At 41.8% G+C, this 21,309-nt stretch overlaps 1 protein-coding gene across 1 annotated transcript in view; it reads left to right on the top strand.

Annotated features, from left to right (window-relative positions):
* LOC120515058 overlaps positions 1-9,453 on the top strand; it is an 87,008-nt gene extending 77,555 nt beyond the window's left edge. The window contains exon 2 of the mRNA XM_039735771.1: positions 8,604-9,453. Coding sequence (XP_039591705.1) covers positions 8,604-8,827 — 224 coding nt within the window. The 3' untranslated portion in view covers positions 8,828-9,453. The remainder of the gene's footprint in view (positions 1-8,603) is intronic.
* Positions 9,454-21,309: the final 11,856 nt, after the last annotated feature.

Here is a 21,309-nt window from a genome sequence, read left to right as displayed (position 1 = left end):
CAATACTAGTTCCACTTTTGAAATAAAAAATAAATAAATAAACACTTTGTGGGTGGCACAGTGACTCAGTGGGTAGCGCTGCTGCCTCGCAGTAAGGAGACCTGGGTTCACGCACTTTTGCGTGCGTTTCCTCCCAAAGACATGCAGGTTAGGTGCATTGGCGATCCTAAATTGTCCCGTGTGCCCTGCCTGGGATTTCTTCCTGCCGTGTGCTGGCTGGGATTGGCTCCAGTAGACCTCTCTATCCTTCCTAAAAAATGTGCACCCCTGTATGTTACACTCATCCCAATCTTAGTTATTTTGCCAGGTTTCTGTTATTGCTATAATATCATAATTATGCTCTGCTACATACAACTCCAGTTCACTTGCCTTATTTTTGAGCACAGTTATTTTCGGGCACAGTTACCAACTCCTTTTCCCTTTAAACCCATACACTTGACTAAGTACAGCTGAAAGAGCAACGATGCCACTTCCTTTGTGATCCCAAAGCCCCGCCTCTTCCACCTCTATCACTATATAACAACAGAAGAATCCAGAAGGGCAGCACGGTGGCGCAGTGGGTAGCACTGCTGCCTTGCAGTAAGGAGACCTGGATTCACTTCCCGGGTTCTCCCTGCATGGAGTTTGCATGTTCGCCCCGTGTCAGTCGTGTCGTGGGTTTCCTCCTACAGTCCAGAGACATGCAGGTTAGGTGCAATGGTGATCCTAAATTGGTGTGCGTGCCCTGTGCTGGCTGGGATTGGCTCCAGCAGACCCCTGTGAACCTGTCTTAGGATATGGCGGGTTGGGAAATGACTGACTAGTTCAGTGGTTCTCAAACTGTGGGGTGGGCCCCCCTAGGGGAGCGTGAAAAAAAGAAAACAACAAAAATACATCTATTGAAAGCAAAACAAATTAACTTAAACTACATTCTGATACTAGAAAAATAAATATAGAGTTAGATAAATGTCGATAAAAGTTAAGTAATAAGTAAATAAATATAAATAAGTATAACATCCTTTTTCCACACGGCTGCTGTCCGCACACCTACCACGTATTTGGCTCCCTGTCTAAAAACGTGCACTTCTCATACACAACATTTACAATCATAACTTAAACTCTTTACAATCATCAAATTCACTCTCTATACTAAAATAAGCCTATCACTGAAAAAAGTAGAACATTGATGTTGTTCATTCAACATAATTCTTCTCTTTCAGGCAACTTAAGATTAGTCATTTAGTGTTGTAGATAGATAGATAGATAGATAGATAGATAGATAGATAGATAGATAGATAGATAGATAGATAGATAGATAGATAGATAGATATGAAAGGCACTATATGATAGATAGATAGATAGATAGATAGATAGATAGATAGATAGATAGATAATATGAAAGGCACTCTATGATAGATAGATAGATAGATAGATAGATAGATAGATAGATAGATAGATAGATAGATAGATAGATAATATGAAAGGCACTCTATGATAGATAGATAGATAGATAGATAGATAGATAGATAGATAGATAGATAGATAGATAGATAGATAGATAGATAGATAGATAGAGTGAAAGGTGCTATATAATGATAGATAGATAGATAGATAGATAGATAGATAGATAGATAGATAGATAGATAGATAGATAGATAGATAGATAGATAGATAGATAGATAGATAGATAGATAGATAGATACTTTATTAATCCCATGGGGAAATTCACATAATCCAGCAGCAGTATACGGAGCTGCTGGAAAGACTTGTAGCATGAAATATTTGGTTTCAGATCTCAATCAAAGTAAAATAATGTGTTTGTACCAAAGTAAGTTATGGTGGAGGGAATCAACATAAAAATCCTATTTCAGTGAACCTAATTTGTCAGTTCTTGCTGTGAGATGTTACCCCACTCTTCCACCAAGGCACCTGCAAGTTCCTGGACATTTCTGGGGGGAATGGCCCTAGCACTCACCCAGGGTACAGGCCTCGGTGTAACGCTCATTCCTTCGACAATAAACACGAATCCGTCCATCACCCCTGGTGAGACAAAACTGTGACTCATCAGTGAAGAGCACTTTTTGCCACTCCTGTCTGGTCCAGCGAAGGTGGGTTTGTGCCCATAGGCGGCGTTGTTGCTGGTGATGTCTGGTAAGGACCTGCCTTACAACAGGCCTACAAGCCCTCAGTCCAGCCTCTCTCAGCCTATTGCGGACAGTCTGAGCACTGATGGAGGGATTGTGTGTTCCTGGTGTGACTCGGGCAGTTGTTGTGGCCATCCTGTACCTGTCACGCAGGTGTGATATTCTGATGTACCGATCCTGTGCAGGTGTTGTTACACGTGGTCTTCCACTGCGAGCATGATCAGCTGTCCTTCCTGTCTCCCTGTAGCTCTGTCTTAGGCGTCTCACAGTGCGGACATGGCAATTTATTGCCCTAGCCACATCAGCAGTCCACATGCCTCCCTGCAGCATGCCTAATGCACGTTCACGCAGATGAGCAGGGACCCTGGGCATCTTTCACAGTCGGTAGACAAGTCTCTTTAGTGTCCTGCGTTTTTAGAACTGTGACCTTAAATGCCTACTTTCTGTAAGCTGTTAAGGTCTTAACGACCATTCCACAGGTGCATGTTAATTAATCGATTTTGGTTAATTGAACATGCATGGAAAACATTGTTTAAACCCTTTACAATGAAGATCTGTAAAGTTATTTGGATTTTTTAAACATTATTGTTGAAATACACAGTCCTGAAAAAGGGATGTTTTTTTTTTTTTTGCTGAGTATATTTTCTTCCGGTCAAACTTTCCAGTGTGCTGAGTTTCCAGCTGCCAAAAAAGAAGAAGACTTTCCCGAGTGGAGTGGACGTGGCGATACAGGTCTGGTCATTTTCAGCAGTAGACGTTTATAATGGAGGATTTCTGGTAAGTAACCCTGTTTCTCAACTGTTAATTTTAAGTATAAGAACTCGTAATAAAGCATACTTTCAAGAAAGCTCTAGAAACATTTAATCATTTTTTGTTGTATATTTAAGATTTACACTACAGAATGTTTGTGTATTTGCACTAGATTTTTAAATAAATGTAAAAAGTACAGCATTGGAATGTGTTATGTTCATAATATTTCTAATAGCATAAAAACAGGTTACGACCAATAAACCATTTTAAATTGTAACAGCTTAAAAAATAGATTTACTTCAATATAAAACAAGTGAATTTCACCCAATCACTCTAAATGATTTGCCTCAACTTAAAAATCGTGGGTTCAATAAAATAAAAAGAATTCTATTGTTTCAGATTGAAAATGTTAAGTGTGAATCATTATCTTAATTATTTTAGGTTGAATGGAGGTTATACTTTTTTCAGTGTATAATATAATATGCATCTATGATATATCATTAATTTAAAAAGAACAAATTGGTATTAGTGGGCTCCTTTCAAAATCACTTGGGGGGGGGGCGTGATTTAATAAAACAAATACTTAATTGGTTGAGAAACGCTGGACTAGTTCATGTTCAGTTCATTTGATATTTTTAAGGAGTGAGAATAAATGATCCCTGAGTTTACTTTTTTCAATTTTGCATGCCTTATATTAGGCTATTACAGTGTTCTTGAATAAAATACAATAATTATGAAGATTTTTTTTATTTAAATACACTTTATTGAGTTATACCCAGCAACAAACACATATATAATCATACATGTTAATACCCTCCCGGTCAATAAAGAGATTAAACAGATGCAAGCATCCATATAAATGACCGCTCTACACTGTAAAGAATGTCAGTAAATTTAACAGTAAAAATACTGTAAATGGTGAAAGTAAAATACCTTTTCTGAAAAAACGGAAAGCTACCTTATGTTCTAATGAAAATTACCTGTATATATTAAACAATGTCATTTCATTATTTTTTACAGCCAAGTTCGGTAACATCGATATTTTTAAACCTTCAAAATTATGCTAATGCTACATACCGTTTACTGATGCATTACAATTACACTGAAAAAAATCTCTGTTAATATTACAGTGTAAATCTGTAAAATGTATAACGGTAAAGTGCTGATTTCAGTAACACCGAAATTATATTTGCATAAGGACACGCCCCCTTTTACCATATTGTTCCTAGTGAGCCGCATACCTTTGAACAGTAAGGGGAAAAAAAACTTAAAGTTAGCAGACGTATTTTTCCCTGCGTGCTGAAGGTTTTTTGAGGTTATGGAAGCTGATTTATGGTGGGTTGTATTCAATAAGCTGGCACACCTGTAGGACCCCATATACCACAAAAGCCAACTTTACTTCCCCACCAGACAATGTGCCGTAATTTTCTCAGACATTCAATTGTTTTCAATGCGTTTAATTAAATGGCTCATGTTTGTTATTGGTTGGTATTACTTTACTGATGCAAACTTCATATTTGACCCCGACAAAACTTTCTAATGGTTTATTGATTAGCATATTTATTACAGTGCATGGATTTCTGGTTATGGTTAAACATTCTCTTCCGTTGGAAAGTGTGGTAAAGAAAAAAAACAGTTATTTACTACAAAGTTATATCGTAGATCTAAAAATATTGCCACATTATTTATTACAGTAAAATTCTGGCAACCCAGATGCTAGTACTTGTAAATGTAACATTATTTTTTTTTTTACAGTGGTAACCGAAGCGACGTACGCCCCGTACATTTACACACCGACGGGCGCCGTTTTCGTAACTCAGGGGCGCGTGTGCCCTCCTAGGGCTCCATGTGGATTATGACCTGCACTGACTCATATGGAACTGCCCAGCAGCCTAAAGCCGCAGCCTTTATATGGGAAGCTGTCTTTCTTTCTTTCTTTCTTTCTTTCTGAAGTCTCCACTAGACTCACCCTTGTAGCACCAAACGGTTCCGGTGTATAAATTCAATCCACGTGTAAAGCAGATTTAAATCTTTCTCCGCTGCGGCTATAATTGCCGGGATAATCTGTTGACCTCATTGTCCGGTCAGCCTAAAAGAGCAGACTTTGATGATCAGCAGGAAGGCAAAGCGCGTGTCTGATAAGGGGGGAGCGCAGGAGGACCTCTCAGTCTCATGGCCCAGCGGAAGGAAGGCGACTCATCCGGCGACTTTTACTTAAGCGGATCGCGCTCTTCCTATAGTAGGCCCTGGCGCTCTGCCTGCGGGTTTGGTTAAAGGTGAATTAACAAGTAACGGCAGGGAGGGTGACAGCTGACTGATGTCCGAACAAGACCTTCATAATGACCTGCTGTCACCAGTACTTGAAGTGGGCCGACGCTCGCTGGTACCCCTAGCGACACCTCCTCTCTCTGGACTGTTTCTATGCGCCGAAGAAATATGAACGATTTGTAATCACTTCCGGGTTTTTTTCAGCTCCTCTTGACATAAAGGTACGAGAAAATCTCCACATACACCGAATACTCCACAGACATACATTCCAAAAAATTATGCACACGATGTCAGTCAATCAGTCATTTTCCCAACCCGCTATATCCTAACTACAGGGTCACGGGGTCTGCTGGAGCCAATCCAAGCCAGCACAGGGCGCAAGGCAGGAAACAAAACCATCAGCCCACTGCATGGCAGGCTCACACCAAGCACAATTTAGAATCGGCAATGCACTTATTGAGGAAGGGAGGCAAACTACGCAGATACGGGGAGAACATACAAACTCCACGCTCCTGGGAAGCGAACCCAGTTCTCCTTACTGCAAGACAGCAGCGATACTTCTGCGCCACCCCATGCACATGATGTATTTGTTCGAATTCTTTTCATATAGTCAATACGATTAAGGATTGTTTTATCCTCAAAATTTAGACGCATATAAACGAATGATATGTGTGTGTGTGTGTGTGTGTGTGTGTGTGTGTGTGTGTGTGTGTGTGTGTGTGGAACGGTCCACTCTCCTCAAGCTCAACCACAGCAACTAGATGGCGCATGCGTGCACCTGACTTCTCACTAAGAAAGACGTGAGAGTAGCAAACGCGCAACAACGACTTCGTGGTAATGACACACAAGGCAAGGGTGATGGTGTGAGGACCCTCATCAGAACTGATTGGTGTCCAGCAGGGGTCAGTGCTGGGGCCGCTGATATTTTTTTAATTTATAACTGACTAGCAAAATACCCGCGCTTCGCAGCGGAGAAGTAGTGTGTCAAAGAAGTTATGAAAAAGAAAAGGAAACATTTTAAAAATAACTTAACATGATTGTCAATGTAATTGTCGAGCACTGAAAAAGGATAAACCTCATTAAACTTAAAATAATTAAGGCAATGATTCACACTTATTATTTTCAATCTGAACCAATATAATTCGTTTTAGCTTATTGATCCCACAATTTTAAGTTGAAGCAAATCATTTAGAGTGATTGGGTGTAATTCAATTGTTTTATACTGAAGTAAAATCTATTTTTAAGTTGTTACAATTTAAAATGGTTTATTGGTTGTAACCTGTTTTTATGCTATTAGAAATATTATCAACATAAAATATTCCAGTGCTGTACTTTTTACATTTATTTCAAAATCTAGTGCAAATACACAAGCATTTAGATAGATAGATAGAGTGAAAGGCGCTATATAATAGATAGATAGATAGAGTGAAAGGCACTATATAATAGATAGATAGATAGATAGATAGATAGATAGATAGAGTGAAAGGCACTATATAATAGATAGATTAATAGATAGAGTGAAAGGCACTATATAATAGATAGATAGATAGATAGAAAAAAAGGCACTATATAATAGATAGATAGATAGATAGATAGATAGATAGATAGATAGATAGATATATAGATAGAGTGAAAGGCACTATATAATAGATAGATAGATACTTTATTAATCCCCATTTTGCAGTGTAAATCTTAAATATACAACAAAAAAATGATTAAACGTTTCTACAGCTTTCCGGAAAGTATGTCTTATTACGAGTTCTTATACTTAAAATTAACAGTTGCGAAACAGGATTGCTTACTAGAAATCCTCCGCTATAAATGTCTGCTGCTAAAAATGACCAGACCTGTATCGCCACATCCACTCCACTCGGGGAAAGTCTTCTTCTTTTTTGGCAGTTGGAAACTCAGCACGCTGGAAAGTTTGACCGGAAGAAAATACAAATGGCGACTCAAACACAACACACGAACAACCTAAAATATTAGGTTCACTGAAACAGGATTTTTACGTTTATTCCCTCCACCATAACTTACTTTGGTACAAACACATTTTTTTACTTTGACTGAGATCTGAAACTAAATATTTCAAGCTACAACACTAAATGATTAATCTTAAATTGCCTGAAAGAGAAAAATTATGTTGAATGAACAACATCAATGTTAGATTTTTTTCAGTGATAGGCTTATTTTAGTATAGAGAGTGAATTTGATGATCGTAAAGAGTTTAAGTTATGATTGTAAATGTTGTGTATGAGAAGTGCACGTTTTTAGACAGGGAGCCAAATACGTGGTAGGTGTGTGGACAGCAGCCGTGTGGAAAAAGGAAGGGGGGCCAGGGGTGGGCCTTGTGCGTCTCTGCCATGAAATAAATCATCTGTTAACGGAAATAAGGAATGAAACTGCCAAAAGGAGAGGTCAGTTCCAAAAGATCCTTACAGTATGATGGTGAGAACAGCCAAAAAAGAAGACGTTATTTTCGAAAGTTCGTCACAGGGCATGGCGCAAAATGAAATATACTTAACATTTGTAAGTACAGTGTAAAACACGGGTGTCGAACTCCGGTCCTGGAGGGCCGCAGTGGCTGCAGGTTTTCATTCTAGCCATCTTCTTCATTAGTGACCAGTTTTTGCTGCTAATTAATGTCTTTTGCTTTAGTTTTAATTAACTTGATTCATAACCCTTAGTTGTCTCTTTTCCCTTAATTAACAGCCAAACAATAATGAGGCACAAAATGAGCCGCCCCATGACCAGCTCCCCTGTGCCCATCACACAATATCTGAAAGTAAAGAAAGGTGATGGTCTCTGTAACGTTGATCTTTTCGGTCACCAACACATCTTGACGGTGTTCTTAGAAAAAAAACAGAAAATCAGTAGTTTTGGAAAAGTCTGCTGTGGCAGAATCAGACCGGCAACAAGCCATGGAATTAAATAACGGGCTTAATTAACAGCAAGAATTGGCTTCTCATTAAGAGATTGGCTGGAGTAAAATCGGTTGGAGTTTGTAGGCCCAATTTAGCTGGTCATCTGTTAGCTCATTTCACATCACATTTCCTGATCACACTGACTATATATATATATATATATATATATATATATATATATATATATATATATATCAGTTAGCTCGTTTTTCATGGGTAAGCATAACACTAATAAGGTTAATGGGCTTTATCCATCAAGTCACCCAAAGGCCCTGTAGAGACGCTCAGGTTATTTTGAGTCCTATGCCAAAGTTATTAGTGTGCCAACTGACTGCCCGGTATACCCCGTATGGCTGGGTTTTTCCCTTATGGACTGCGTCCTATAGGCAAATGCTTTTAATTCGCCTTGATGGTGGCACTGGCCCAGGTGACGTCATTGATTGTGCCAGCGGCAGTAAAATTAGATAATGGGTGCTTGCATTGAGATCTCACATGCCAATAAACTCAGTCCCTTACAATTGTTCTCCTTTCTGTTTTCCAGACTGGGTATTTGGACCAAACACGGATGACAACAGCAATAAGAGCGATGTCAACTGCATCACAAACAGCCTCAACGAAATGACTGACATGAGCGACTTTCCCCGGCTGGAGGAAATGAGCCCGACCAGCGGCAGTCTACTTATGTATGACATCAGAGCCGATCAGCTGGTTGTTACGATTGATGAACGGCTTCAGAGGACACCGGGAGACTACAATGCGACTTAAAGGTGAATTTGTGGCTTAAAGAAGACTTGAGAGTAAAAAAAAAAAATAAATAAAAAACTGAAGAACCCGGCAGGATCGATTAAGGCTCCTGCTTCAGTCTTCTGGCGACACTTTGAAGGGCTTTGATGCGCTCCTTCGAACAAGCCGGCGCATCGTTTCTAAGTTCCAGAAGAGCAGATGAAAGCTCTTTTCGAGTGACGATGACTTTTAATGACTTGCACAGACGCACAAAAGGGGGACAACCACCCACCCCACTTGTGTGGTTTTGCGCTGGCGCGCGCCAGCGTGTGCTGCGTGGACGCGGACTGCGGACACCCGCCTGCCTCTCTGCCAAACTCTGCTTTGTGCTTTTCAAGTCACGTCCGCGCTCGCGCTTTTAGTTTATGTAATGCGGCTTCACGACTTGTTTGAAATGTGTTCCGTTTGCTGGAAGCGTCGAGGAAAGACGACGGTTCTTGGGATTTTTAAGACGCTGAATTTGCGAGCGCATTTTTGTCAGTAGCAAAGCAGTCCGTTACTTTGATCTCCTCTCTCTATGTCTCACTTGTTTAATCTTCGCAATTATTCATACTTTGTGTTATGAAGTATCCTCATTATCATTATTTTCTCAGTAAACCAAGTCTTTAAATAAATCAAATGTGTCTGTGGTTCCTGAACTCAGTATTTTAACCACGCCGGCTATTTCTGCATTCGACTTGATGGGGGTTCTTAGCAATAATGGCTTCTTAAGGGCATTTCACTGGACTGTGTGGTTCCTCATCCAGACCCTTCTTAAAGACTCTCAGGCTTTCTGCTTCAACGGCATGGTTTGCTAGTTTGTTTTAGATTCCCACGACTGTTCCTGTAATTAAGTGCTTCCTGGATTCAGACCGAAATGCACAATCCCCCCCAAAATGCCAGGTCCCCTTTATTCCAAGGAGCTTTATTCCCCATTTACAATACAATACAATTTATTTTTGTATAGCCCAAAATCACACATGGAGTGCCGCGATTGGCTTTAACATGCCCTGCCTTTTGACAACCCCGTAGCGTTGACTCTCTAAGAAGACAAGAAAAAACTCCCAAAATGAAACTCTTGTATGGGGAAAAAAAATGGAAGAAACCTTCGGAAAGGCAATTCAGAGAGAGACCCTTTTCCAGGTAAGATGGGCATGCAGTGAGTGTCAAAAAAAGGGGTACATATAAAACAAAACACAGAACAGAACACAAGTAATCATCAATACAATAGAACAATGTTACATGTATAGAGCAAAATGCAAGAGTAGATGATATCCATCCATCCATCCATTTTCCAACCCGCTGAATCCGAATACAGGGTCACGGGGGTCTGCTGGAGCCAATCCCAGCCAACACAGGGCACAAGGCAGGAACCAATCCTGGGCAGGGTGCCAACCCACCGCAGTAGATGATATCCTTTACTAAGATTTAGACCTCTGCCATCAAGCTGCCTCACCCTATTGGTTATTACACAGCTGGGTCAGCACTTGGATCAGCCAATCCAATGAAAGTACCCCTCTACCGGACGATTCCTGCGATCCTCGATTAGAGATGACTTTACCTTGGCAGGCAGAACAACTTGGCAGGTGGGCCGAGGCACCAAGTGGCACATTTGAGTACCGAGAAGAGAAACAGAATAGGCGAGGGTTAGTAACAAATTAGGACTATCATGTTACTTATGTTTTAGTGCAGTGGTCGGGGAACAGGAGTAAATTACCCCAATTGGGGTAAAAAGTGATATTTTCTTCCTGATCTGTTAACGTGCTAGAAAGTGGCATATCTAAACGAACGTATCTCGTAGAGTGAGCCCCCGGTCCGATTGCAACCAATATTTATAACTTCACCGCGTGTCGAACACAAAAGCGGTAACACTGTGCGGGTGGGGGCACGCGTCCGTTAAAAGGAGGCCAAAGATTAATTCTACCAGATAACGAAGATTGATTCGCCACGGAGCAGCCGAACGAGACGCATCGAGTCCATCACCGCCAGCGACTACAATAATTGAAAACGCCTATATCGCGCCACTATACCGCTACCGACAACACCAGGGAGAGACGACTCGAGTGCGTACATCACGCCCCTTTGCACGTTGAGACCTGCCGCCGTAGCCTCAAATAGATTTGCTACAAAATTTTGCTGAAAAACTTCGACGATCAAGGAAGACAGTGTTGTATTATCACTTTGGTGGCCGGTGATATCATGATTGCGCCGGTGATACGACGTACTAACCAGGTTTTTGCTCCATAGCACACTTCGATCCTTATGCATATTTCCTTTATTTTTTTTTTTTGGGGGGGGATTCAATTAAGACTATCCATTTTCCAACCCGATGAATCCGAATACAGGGTCACGGGGGTCTGCTGGAGCCAATCCCAGCGCACAAGGCAGCAACCAATCCTGGGCAGGGTGCCAACCCACACATTACGGCCAATTTAGAATCGCCAATCCACCTAACCGGCATGTCTTTGTACTGTGGGAGGAAACCGGAGAGCCCGGAGAAAACCCACACAGACACGGGGAGAACATGCAAACTCCACGCAGGGAGCGAACCCGGGTCTCCAATCCGCGAGACAGCAGCGCTACCACTGCTTACGTCGTAATCTATTTTTTTTTGCATCGATCTACATTGAATTTTAAAAACGACTGATAAGACTGTATTTGGAAGGCGGGAGTAAAAGTTTTTTCTTAATTTATCACGAACAATATTTTTTATAACTATTTATGACGTTTCGAAAAAAAAAATTAATGTGTTTTTTATGCAGTCCCTATTACCGCATGAAAACAGGTTTGAGTGTGTTTCGAACACCAAATTTGGAAATACGATGCAGTGTGATACATATGGTCAACGTGCAAGCATTTTTTCATAAAGATCCCTAATTTTCATGTCATTGTTTCAAAAATGAAACAACACCATTTCGCCAAGTGAATGTTGTCCTTTTATTTATTTTTTTATATTACTTATCCTTTTATTTTTATATTATATTTGAAAACAGATTCAATAAATAATTAGAATTTAAAAACGATTTTTTTCCTTTCAAATCATGGGGGTAACGGTGACATAAATAAACTCATTTTGGGGTAATGGGTAAAAAAGTTCCCCGACCCCTGTTTTAGTGCATATGACTAACAACAGAGATGAAGTCTGTGCTGCTAATCAGCAGCTCTCGTCAGGGTGTGCTAAACTGAAGTAGCGAGTCTTCAGCCGGGATATAGCTTAAGGTATCTGTCTGTCTTCCCATCTCAAACTGTAAATCAATTAACTCCCGAGTGCAGCCTGTTTTGATGTTAAAACTGCCCATGCAAGTGTCCTGTATTTAAATTCATCTTGTGTGGCTTAAGCAAAATATAACAGAAGGATAGACACAAAATTGCAGAGTTTGCACACCAGAACATGAGCCATGTGCGTTGCATTGATCATTCCAACAGATGGTGCATCATAAACAGTAGCACTGCTTTTGCAAATCCCATACCAAATGCCATATAACAGAGCCACACATGTTGCATTTGTTGTTCCAACAGATGGTGCCTCATAAACAGTAGCACTGCTTTTGCAAATCCCATACCAAATGCCATATAACAGAGCCACACATGTTGCATTTGTTGTTCCAACAGATGGTGCATCACAGACATTAGTTATAAGGCTTTTAATTAGTAGAAATGTTTGTGATGCTGAGACCGAAAGGGCATCTCTTATAGTAGCAGGCACACCACTCCACAGCTTTGGAGCCACGTAACTAAAGGCTAAATCTGCCACTATTATTCTATTTATTTATTTATTTATTATTTTATTGAATTTATTAAAAGCAAATAACATTCCATACAAGCAACTCAAATTGTACAAAACTATAAGCTCAAATCAAATCAACCCCCACCCAGTTTTATTAATCCTTGCAATAGTAAGCAGACCGCCATCTTGAGATCTTAATGTGTGCTTTGGTTTGTAAGTCATGATAGGTTCAGATATGTCAGCAGGGCCTCAGCCATTTATGGCTTTTCTCACAATAAGTAGACACAAAAGTAAAAAAAAAGGGTTTGGGGCAGCCACCCGTATATTGTTCCCTGGTGGCAAAAGGGTATAGGTTATGCCACTGATGTGCATAGGCTTGAGATCAATACGGAACTGATGGTATGGAGGTAAGATGGCGGCTTTAAAGGCCAGAACAGGAAATGAGGTCATCTAGGGTGGAACAGGTAGGCTCCTCCTCCATAGGCTCAGACCCGGATGTGATGTCATGAAAAGGGCTGGAACTGGAAGGGTCTTCGTCCATGGGTTCGAGACCGGAAGTGACATTGTAACTGGCCACAGGATGGAAAGTGACATCATTGGTGACCGGAACTGGAAGTGATGTCATCAGGGTCAGGCGGAATTTCCCGTGAACGGTCTGCAAGAAAGTGAGAAAAAAAGGTTGTGCACTCCGTCATCTTCTGGTCTGGTGTGGAATTACTTTTGTTCAGGCCCTTTAGCTGCCCCCCCCCCAGCACATGTGTGTGACACTTTAAATGTTAAAAGGGGGATTTTGAAATCTGCCCTAAACATAACTGGGAGCCAATAGAAGGATTAAAGAACAGCAGTTATGAGTTCGTATTTTCTTGTTCTTGTAATAATTCTTGCAGCAGCACTTTGGATTAAATGGAAGCTGCATGAAGAACAAATTGAGCATCCAGCATTAAAAACTTGCCAGCGTTTTCTTAATAAAGGAGGAAGACAAAAACATCACAGGGTGGGGGGCAGAGGGGTCACCATGCTAGACATTTAAACATCCTGGTTCTGTGATGGCACTTGACTGGCCCATGTGGTCCTTCAGGGGACCCTTGATTGATTGAGGAGCAGATCACACCCGGAAGGTGTCTTTGCACATAAAATTGGGTCTTTGGACTTTGAAAATGTCCCTTATACGCGGTCAAAACAGAAATCTTTAATTATAAGTGGCGACTTATCAGGATAGCAACAGGTCAAGAAAATGCAAATTTAGCCCGTGTTATTGTGTGCTTTGGAAATCATAAGGTGGTGCTGGTATTTCACAAATCTTGTTTCATGGATTCAAAATGTTACGCATCCAAATTGGTCAAAATTCCTTCTGGAACATTCGTGTTGATGGCACTTTTATTTTTAAGAGCACAGCAGGTGGCACAGCAGGTGGCAACGTCGTGTTTACATCCACATTTACATTTACATTGACTTATTTGGCTGACGCCTTTATACGTGGCGACTTACAACATGTGATTAGGCACCTGGATTATATTTTGGATACATTCTGGTCTGACGTTAGTTTGTTGAGGTGTGTGTGTGTGTGTGTGTGTGTGTGTGGGTTGTTTATTCAGTAATATTGTAAAGATGACTCACAGATGACTCATTTAAAAAGCGATATAAAATTGCTAAATGCTGTGTTTCTCTCTTGGCACCAAACCCTAAAATTAGATCTGCTGCATCACAAAATGGACTTGAATAAAGTTCGACCAACAAGAAACAGCAAACCTTACATGTTAAGTAGACCCACTTGAAAATGGCGTCCTCCGTCGTTCTCCTTCTACAATATTCGGCTCAAGAGCGACTCCGCGTGTGCAATGGAAGAACTGCGCCTCCTTTGGTTTCATTGTGGCTGATGCAGGAAGTCAGAATTTCCCTCCATCCATTTTCTAACCCGCTGAATCCAAACACAGGGTCACGGGGGTCTGCTGGAGCCAATCCCAGCCAACGCAGGGCACAAGGCAGGGTGCCAACCCACCACAGGACACACACAAACACACCAAGCACACACACTAGGGCCAATCTAGAATCGCCAATCCACCTAACCTGCATGTCTTTGGGAGGAAACCCACGCAGACACGGGGAGAACATGCAAACTCCAAGAAGGGAGGACCCGGGAAGCAAACCCGGGTCTCCTAATTGCGAGGCAGCAGCGCTACCCACTGCGCCACCGTGCCGCCCAAGTCAGAATGCCCCCTTTATCCTGAATTCCCAAATTGGAAATTCAGGACGGGCAGCACGGTGGCGCAGTGGGTAGCGCTGCTGCCTCGCAGTTAGGAGACGAGGGTTCGATTCCTCAGTCCTCCCTGCATGGAGTTTGTATGTTCTCCCAGTGTCAGTCCAAAGACATGCAGGTTAGGTGAACTGGCGATCCTAAATTGTCCCGTGTGTATGTGGGTCTCTGTGTGCCCTACGGTGGGCTGGCAGCTTGCCCGTGATTTATTCCTCCCTTGTGCCCTGTGTTGTTTGGGATTGGCTCCAGCAGACCCCCGTGACCCTTTGTTAGGACATAGCGGGTTGCACAATGGATGGCTGGATGGATGAAACTCAGGACTGGTCTGTTAAGTACACGTTTGTCGACTTCATATCATGACGTCAATCCAAAATGGCGACAGACACCATAACTTTAGTGAAAGCTGTGACGATGCGAGTTCGACTCCATCCCCCTATTGTTGTTCAGGAGCCCTTGAACCCAACACCGTCGATAATGTCACCAAGATGAGCTGACACATAGGGACAAATCTCTCAAGGCCAGGGGATATTCCATAAAGTGCTTTATTTAAAACAATCAAAAACAAAAATTGCTTCAAGTTCCATAAATAAATCCTTAAAAACAATCGTCCAGTGGAGTTAAAAAAAAAAACAACAAATAAATCCTTTAAAATCTGAGGTTAAAAACGTACAGACGTTAAAAATGCAGTCTCTCACTCTTGTTATTCTCTGGCCCACCTCCATCACTCACTCCCCAGCTCACCATTACTCGCAGCCGCGGAAACCCAACAGCCACGAGCTCCTTCTGTCAACCACCGTCTTGGCCTCCAAACGGAAGTCACTGCCAGACCGACGAGGTTGCCTCTCCTCCCGTGATCTTTCGCGCACCCGTAGTCGCTCCTCAGATCCAACGGGATGACACCTCTCCTGCTCACCCCACTCGCTAGTTGTCAGTGGGGCGAACTTGCCCCCTAGAGCGCCTCCATCTAACGCTCCTTCGCGGGGCCCCCGCTCGTTCTGTCTCTCTCTCTTAAGGTGGCCAGATCATCCAGCCTAGGCTGCCATTGCCGTACTTTAACCTCCTTCCATTTCTTTCCCCGATTCATGTCTTTTTTTCCACGATTCCTGATTTTTCCTCCTCTCTCTGCCTCCGTGGGCACAGCGTCTTAATTACACACCGCAGGAAGCCAATGAGGCAAACAAGAGTGACCGCACCCTCACGTGCAGGTGCGACTCGCTCCAATCACCCCATTAACTCCCCGCGGTTGTGCAATCGCGCCCACGGAGAACGACACGGCTATACGGACATTTTTCAGAAGCCGTGGACCCGCTATACCACAAAAGCTGCAGTGTTATCGATCGTGTTTATTCGCACTTCTGTCTATTTGTGTCTCATTATGTCAATCGCACACACAGAGTACCGTCCACCTTCTCTCTGTGGACATGTTGCAGTGGCGTTTGGAAATGCAAACTTGCTATCAACTGCTACTCAGTCCAATGAAGCTCGCACAACAAAGGTTCTTCTGGATGCGTCCGTATCGATTATCGAAAATATCTTCCCGGAACTCGGATGTGACGTCACTCCCAGCTTCGACATTCAACGTCTGAGGTAAAAGGAATGAAGCTTTAGTTATGCCGTTTTCCAGTCTGCTCAATTCAGACTAGGGTTGTGGGGGGCTACAACACCAAGAACATTTATTTCTAGAGCACGTTTACATAGAAATGGTGTCCCTCAAAGTGCTTTACAAGACGAAGAAAGAAAAATATAAAAATAAGAATTAGGCAATACTAAGCAACAAGGAATAAAGTAAAGTCCGATGTCCAGGGAGGGCAGATAAAACAAAAAAACTCCAGAAGGCTGGAGAAAACAACAAAAACAAAATCTGCAGGGGTCCAGAGGCCACAAGACCACCCAGCCCCCCTAACATAAATGATCTCAGTCAGTCCTCATGTTTTTCAGGCTTCACGTGGAAGAATTTGAAGATGATGATCATGTGGACCTCAGGCTTTCAATCCATCAATGTAGTGTGGAACGGGACCCGGACACAGACAGAGGGACAATGGTTTCGCACCCAACACACTCGTTTTATTTACAGTAATATTTACAGTTTTGTCAGTGCACGTCCCAGTGCCTCCAGCACCGATCCCCCAAAGTCCAGGTCTCACAGTCTCTGTTGCCTTTCCTGGCCGCCTCCACTCCACTGTCTCTTAGCTCCGTCCTCTTCCACCCGACTCTTGCTACTTAAATACCAGCCCAGATGGGCCCCAGCTGCTCCCCGACACTCCCCTGCGGACTCACCCCTGTGTGGCAGAAGTGCCCTCCAGGTGTCCCCAGTCTTCTTCCCCCAGCACTTCCTGGTGGCCACGGGCCCTTACAGGGTTGGGCCCCCAACACAACCAGGGAGGTCGCCCCCTCGTGGTCTGGAGGAGGCACAAGCCCACCTCCGGTTCCCCTGGGCATCCCGGCTGGGCTCCACCCCCAGCCCCATGCCACAGTAGGGACATCGCGGTACCCTGATCAGCTGGTAGAGGCGCAGATCGACACCACAGAAAATCGACAAAAGAACAGCAGAGAAAGTAGGGGTTAGCATGGAATGTGGAGATATGATAATAAAGATCATTCAATGCATATACAGAATATCAGGGTGGCACTAAAACGAAGCTCTGAGAAAGCCGTGTTACAATGGTGCATTTATAGCAGTTTGTTAAAGAGCTCCACCGTATCAGCCTGGCGAATTTCTGTCAGTCACCTATTCCAGTTTTGAGGTGCGTAACAGCAGATGGCCGCCCGCCTCACCACTTCTTTCAAGTTTAGCTCTCGGACTTCTAAGCAGACCCTCATTTGAAGATCTAAGGTTACGATTTGGAGTGTAAGGTGTCAGACACTCTGAGATATAAGATGGAGCAGATTATTGAAGGCTTTGTAAACCATCAGCCGTATTTTAAAGTCAATTCTAAATGGCACAGGTAACCAGTGTAGTGACGCTCAGACTGGGGTGATGTGCTCGGATTTTCTTTTCTTAGTTAAGATTCTAGCAGCTCCATTCTGCACTCGTTATAACTGATTGATGCCTTTTTTGGTGGTCCTGAGAGGAGGAGTGCGTTACAGTAATCTAGTCGACTAAAAACAAAAGCGTGAACTCGTTTCTCAGCATCTTGCAGTGTTATAAGAGGCCTAACTTTTGTTATGTTTCTTAAGTGAAAAAAATGCTGTCCTAGTGGTCTGATTAAAATGTGATTTAAAATTCAGGTCACAGTCAACAGTTACCCCAAAATTCTTTACCTCCGTCTTGACTTTTAAGCCTAATGGATGAGGTTTATTTATAACACCCTCATTATATTAATTTCTGCCAATCAAGAACAAGAACATTTATTTCTACAGCACATTTTCATACAAATAATGGAGCTCAAAGTGCTTTACATGATGAAGAAAAGAGAAAAAAAAGACAAAGTAAGAATTAAAATAAGACAACACTAATTAACTCTTTGAGCGCTGAATATTATTTTTTTCAAAAAACAGTTTTCTGAAAAGCAATGGTTTAACATAGAAATCAACACCTCTTAACGCGCACACGTACCGGTCCCGGGACAAACAGCGGTTCAAAAACGTTACAGTAATGTGTGCATGCCCATCTTGCCATGCATCTCGACACCCTACCCATCAAATGAAACTTCAAAGTCTCGTCTTACCGATGATATAAACCATTTTGACACACAACAACCACAGCACTGACTCTAAAGCCTTTTTTACAGAGAAGTACATACTTTTAAGAGTTGACTGTTCCTACCTTTGAAGACCCCCTGCAAGTCAAACATCAATATTTCGGAGCAGTATTGATCCCATTGTGTCCGTAAGGCTCCAGCGAATATAATCCAGTAAAACGATTTAGGTCCAAAACGCACGATATATCCTCAAAGGGACAAAAACTCCAGAAAATGTTTCATAACTTGAGACCACCTAAGTAATTTTTTTTCACTTATATTGCTCATATTAGACGTAATTTGTTTCTGTCGGCGATAACCATGCTACCGCATGAAACACGGAAGTGTTAGCTTTCGAAAGACACCTAACTTGGCCAATTACGACGGGTCTGGGGTTGACTGGCACCTCGTATAGCCAACCAGTGTCACAGAAAGCTTGCAGGGTGACGTATAGCTCTGAACTCTGGTAGCATCTACCAGTTTGATTGGACACTGTGACTGACACTCAAAACTTACAGCCAATGAGCAGCCGAGCATTTTGATATGTAACTTGCCATGCTAACTTGTAAAAAAATCGGAGCTGCGTGAAGGTGGCATTTGTGCCAGTCTGCAGAGTTGGTGCGTGGTTGTTAATTGTGATTTCGCCAAGTTTTTTCGCAGTTTAAATATGAATAAAAGTAGAAGTTTAAACATAAATAAACGCTCGATTAAATAATAGATGCATGTACGCGTTGCGAAAGTATTCAACCGGCACAGGGGACTTGTAATGGGAGAGAGCAACGTGCCACGCCCTTGTGCTTTCTGCTTGCTAGTGATTGCTGCCATCAAGTGGCACATGGAAAAACGCTGAGCTGTGTTGTAACAGTTTGTAAAAGAAATATATATAGTTTGTGTGCATTTTATAAAAAAAAAAAAGTAAAAAATAAAAAATATAAATATATTTTTGGCCCATAACTTGTATTGACTATTTTTACATAGAAATATGTATTTTTTATTGTTTTTATTATGGAACATGAATTTCCATAACTAATAGAGTGACACTGTGTGTAGATATAGATTCCTTTAGGTGTAAGCTTTCAGTAGAGCCCTCATTGATATCTGTGGGTTGAAGCATTCAAAAGTTATTACACTTTTAACATACGTTCCAAAATGTGGATAATGGTCCCTCTAAAAAGCCCCTGGGCATGCCCACATAAAAACTGGTGTTAAAAATGTCATTTTTACAGGTATTCTTTTCAAAATAATGAAATTTGAGTAGTCCACAAGTTATTCTGTTGGTACATAGTGTGTTTCTGTCCCCACCTACCTACTGCAGCTTTATTTTCCTTTATTTTCATAAAAAAACTTATGCGAAAACAAAAAAAATCATTTTTTCTGTGAGTTCTAATGTGCATAACTTTTGATCAGTCACACCTACAGTGATTCTGACTACTAAGGGTGAAACTAGAGAATGTTACCTTTACAAAGAGACCAAACGTGTGTTTATACTCCAGATAGTTCAATAACAGCAATGATTCTAGTTTGGAGAGGTCGAATTACAAGCGATTTAGCAAAAATGACCCCGAATGATAAGGGGTTAAATGTCTGTTGCTGCCTGCTGTGGCTGCCAGTTTGCCAAGAATGTGCGATAGGCTTGCTGCCAGGCTGTGTTTGTGTGGCTGGGGGAGCAGCAGTGGCCACTGTCGCAGTTTATTGCAATCTGGTTTCTACCTGATTTTTCAATCAAAAAATTAATGATATTAGAAATAACATCGTATATCCCTCCAACACTAAGGATCCTCCTAAACCCCAGCATTCTGTTATAAACAAATTAAACTCTTTCACCAGGATAGATTTACCTGAATTACATACTATAATCTCTCAATTAAAATCCTCCACCTGCGTCCTTGATCCAATACCAACCAGGTTTTTCAAAGAAGTATCAGGCGTGCTAATTGATAATGTTCTGGACATAGTAAATTCGCCGTTAGATACGGGGGTCTTCCCAGACTGTCTTAAGACTGCTGTAGTTAAACTCCTACTCAAGAAAAATGATCTCGACTCCTCTGCTTTTAAAAATATTAGACCCATCTCTAACCTGCCTTTCTTAAGTAAAGTTCTGGAGAAGGCAGCCATTATGCAGTTAAATGACCACCTCAATAAACCTGCTATTCTTGATAAATTTCAGTCAGGTTTTAGAACAAATCACAGCACAGAAACTGCACTCGTTAAAGTAGTAAATGACTTGCGAGTGAATGCAGACAGAGGCCATTTATCTGTTCTCATCCTCTTAGATCTGAGTGCTGCATTTGACACCATTGATCATAATATTCTTAGAAATCGCCTTAGTCAATGGGTGGGCCTCTCTGGCAGGGTCTTAAATTGGTTTGAATCCTACCTGACAGGGAGAAAATATTTTGTTAGTTGTGGTAATCAAATCTCAAAGACACATGATATCCTAAATGGTAATCCACAAGGCTCTATCCTGGGTCCGCTGCTCTTCTCAATCTACATGCTTCCGTTAGGTCAGATTATCTCAGGGCACAACGTGAGCTACCACAGCTATGCTGATGACACACAGCTGTACTTATCAATAGCACCTGATGACCCCGACTCTCTCGATTCACTAACACAATGTCTGACTTGTATCTCAGAATGGATGAATAGTAACTTTCTCAAGTTAAATAAAGAGAAAACTGAAATCTTAGTGATTAGCAATAATGGATACAATGAGGCTATTAGAAATAAACTGGATACATTAGGATTAAAAGTCAAGATGGAGGTAAAAAGCTTAGGGGTGATTGTTGACTGTAATCTGAATTTTAAATCACATATTAATCAGATC

This window comes from Polypterus senegalus, chromosome 14, assembly GCF_016835505.1.
Source record: "Polypterus senegalus isolate Bchr_013 chromosome 14, ASM1683550v1, whole genome shotgun sequence".
In the NCBI taxonomy this organism is placed as follows: Eukaryota; Metazoa; Chordata; class Cladistia; order Polypteriformes; family Polypteridae; genus Polypterus; species Polypterus senegalus.
Note: the sequence above shows the minus strand (reverse complement) of the source record. Positions and strands in the feature narration are given on the sequence as shown.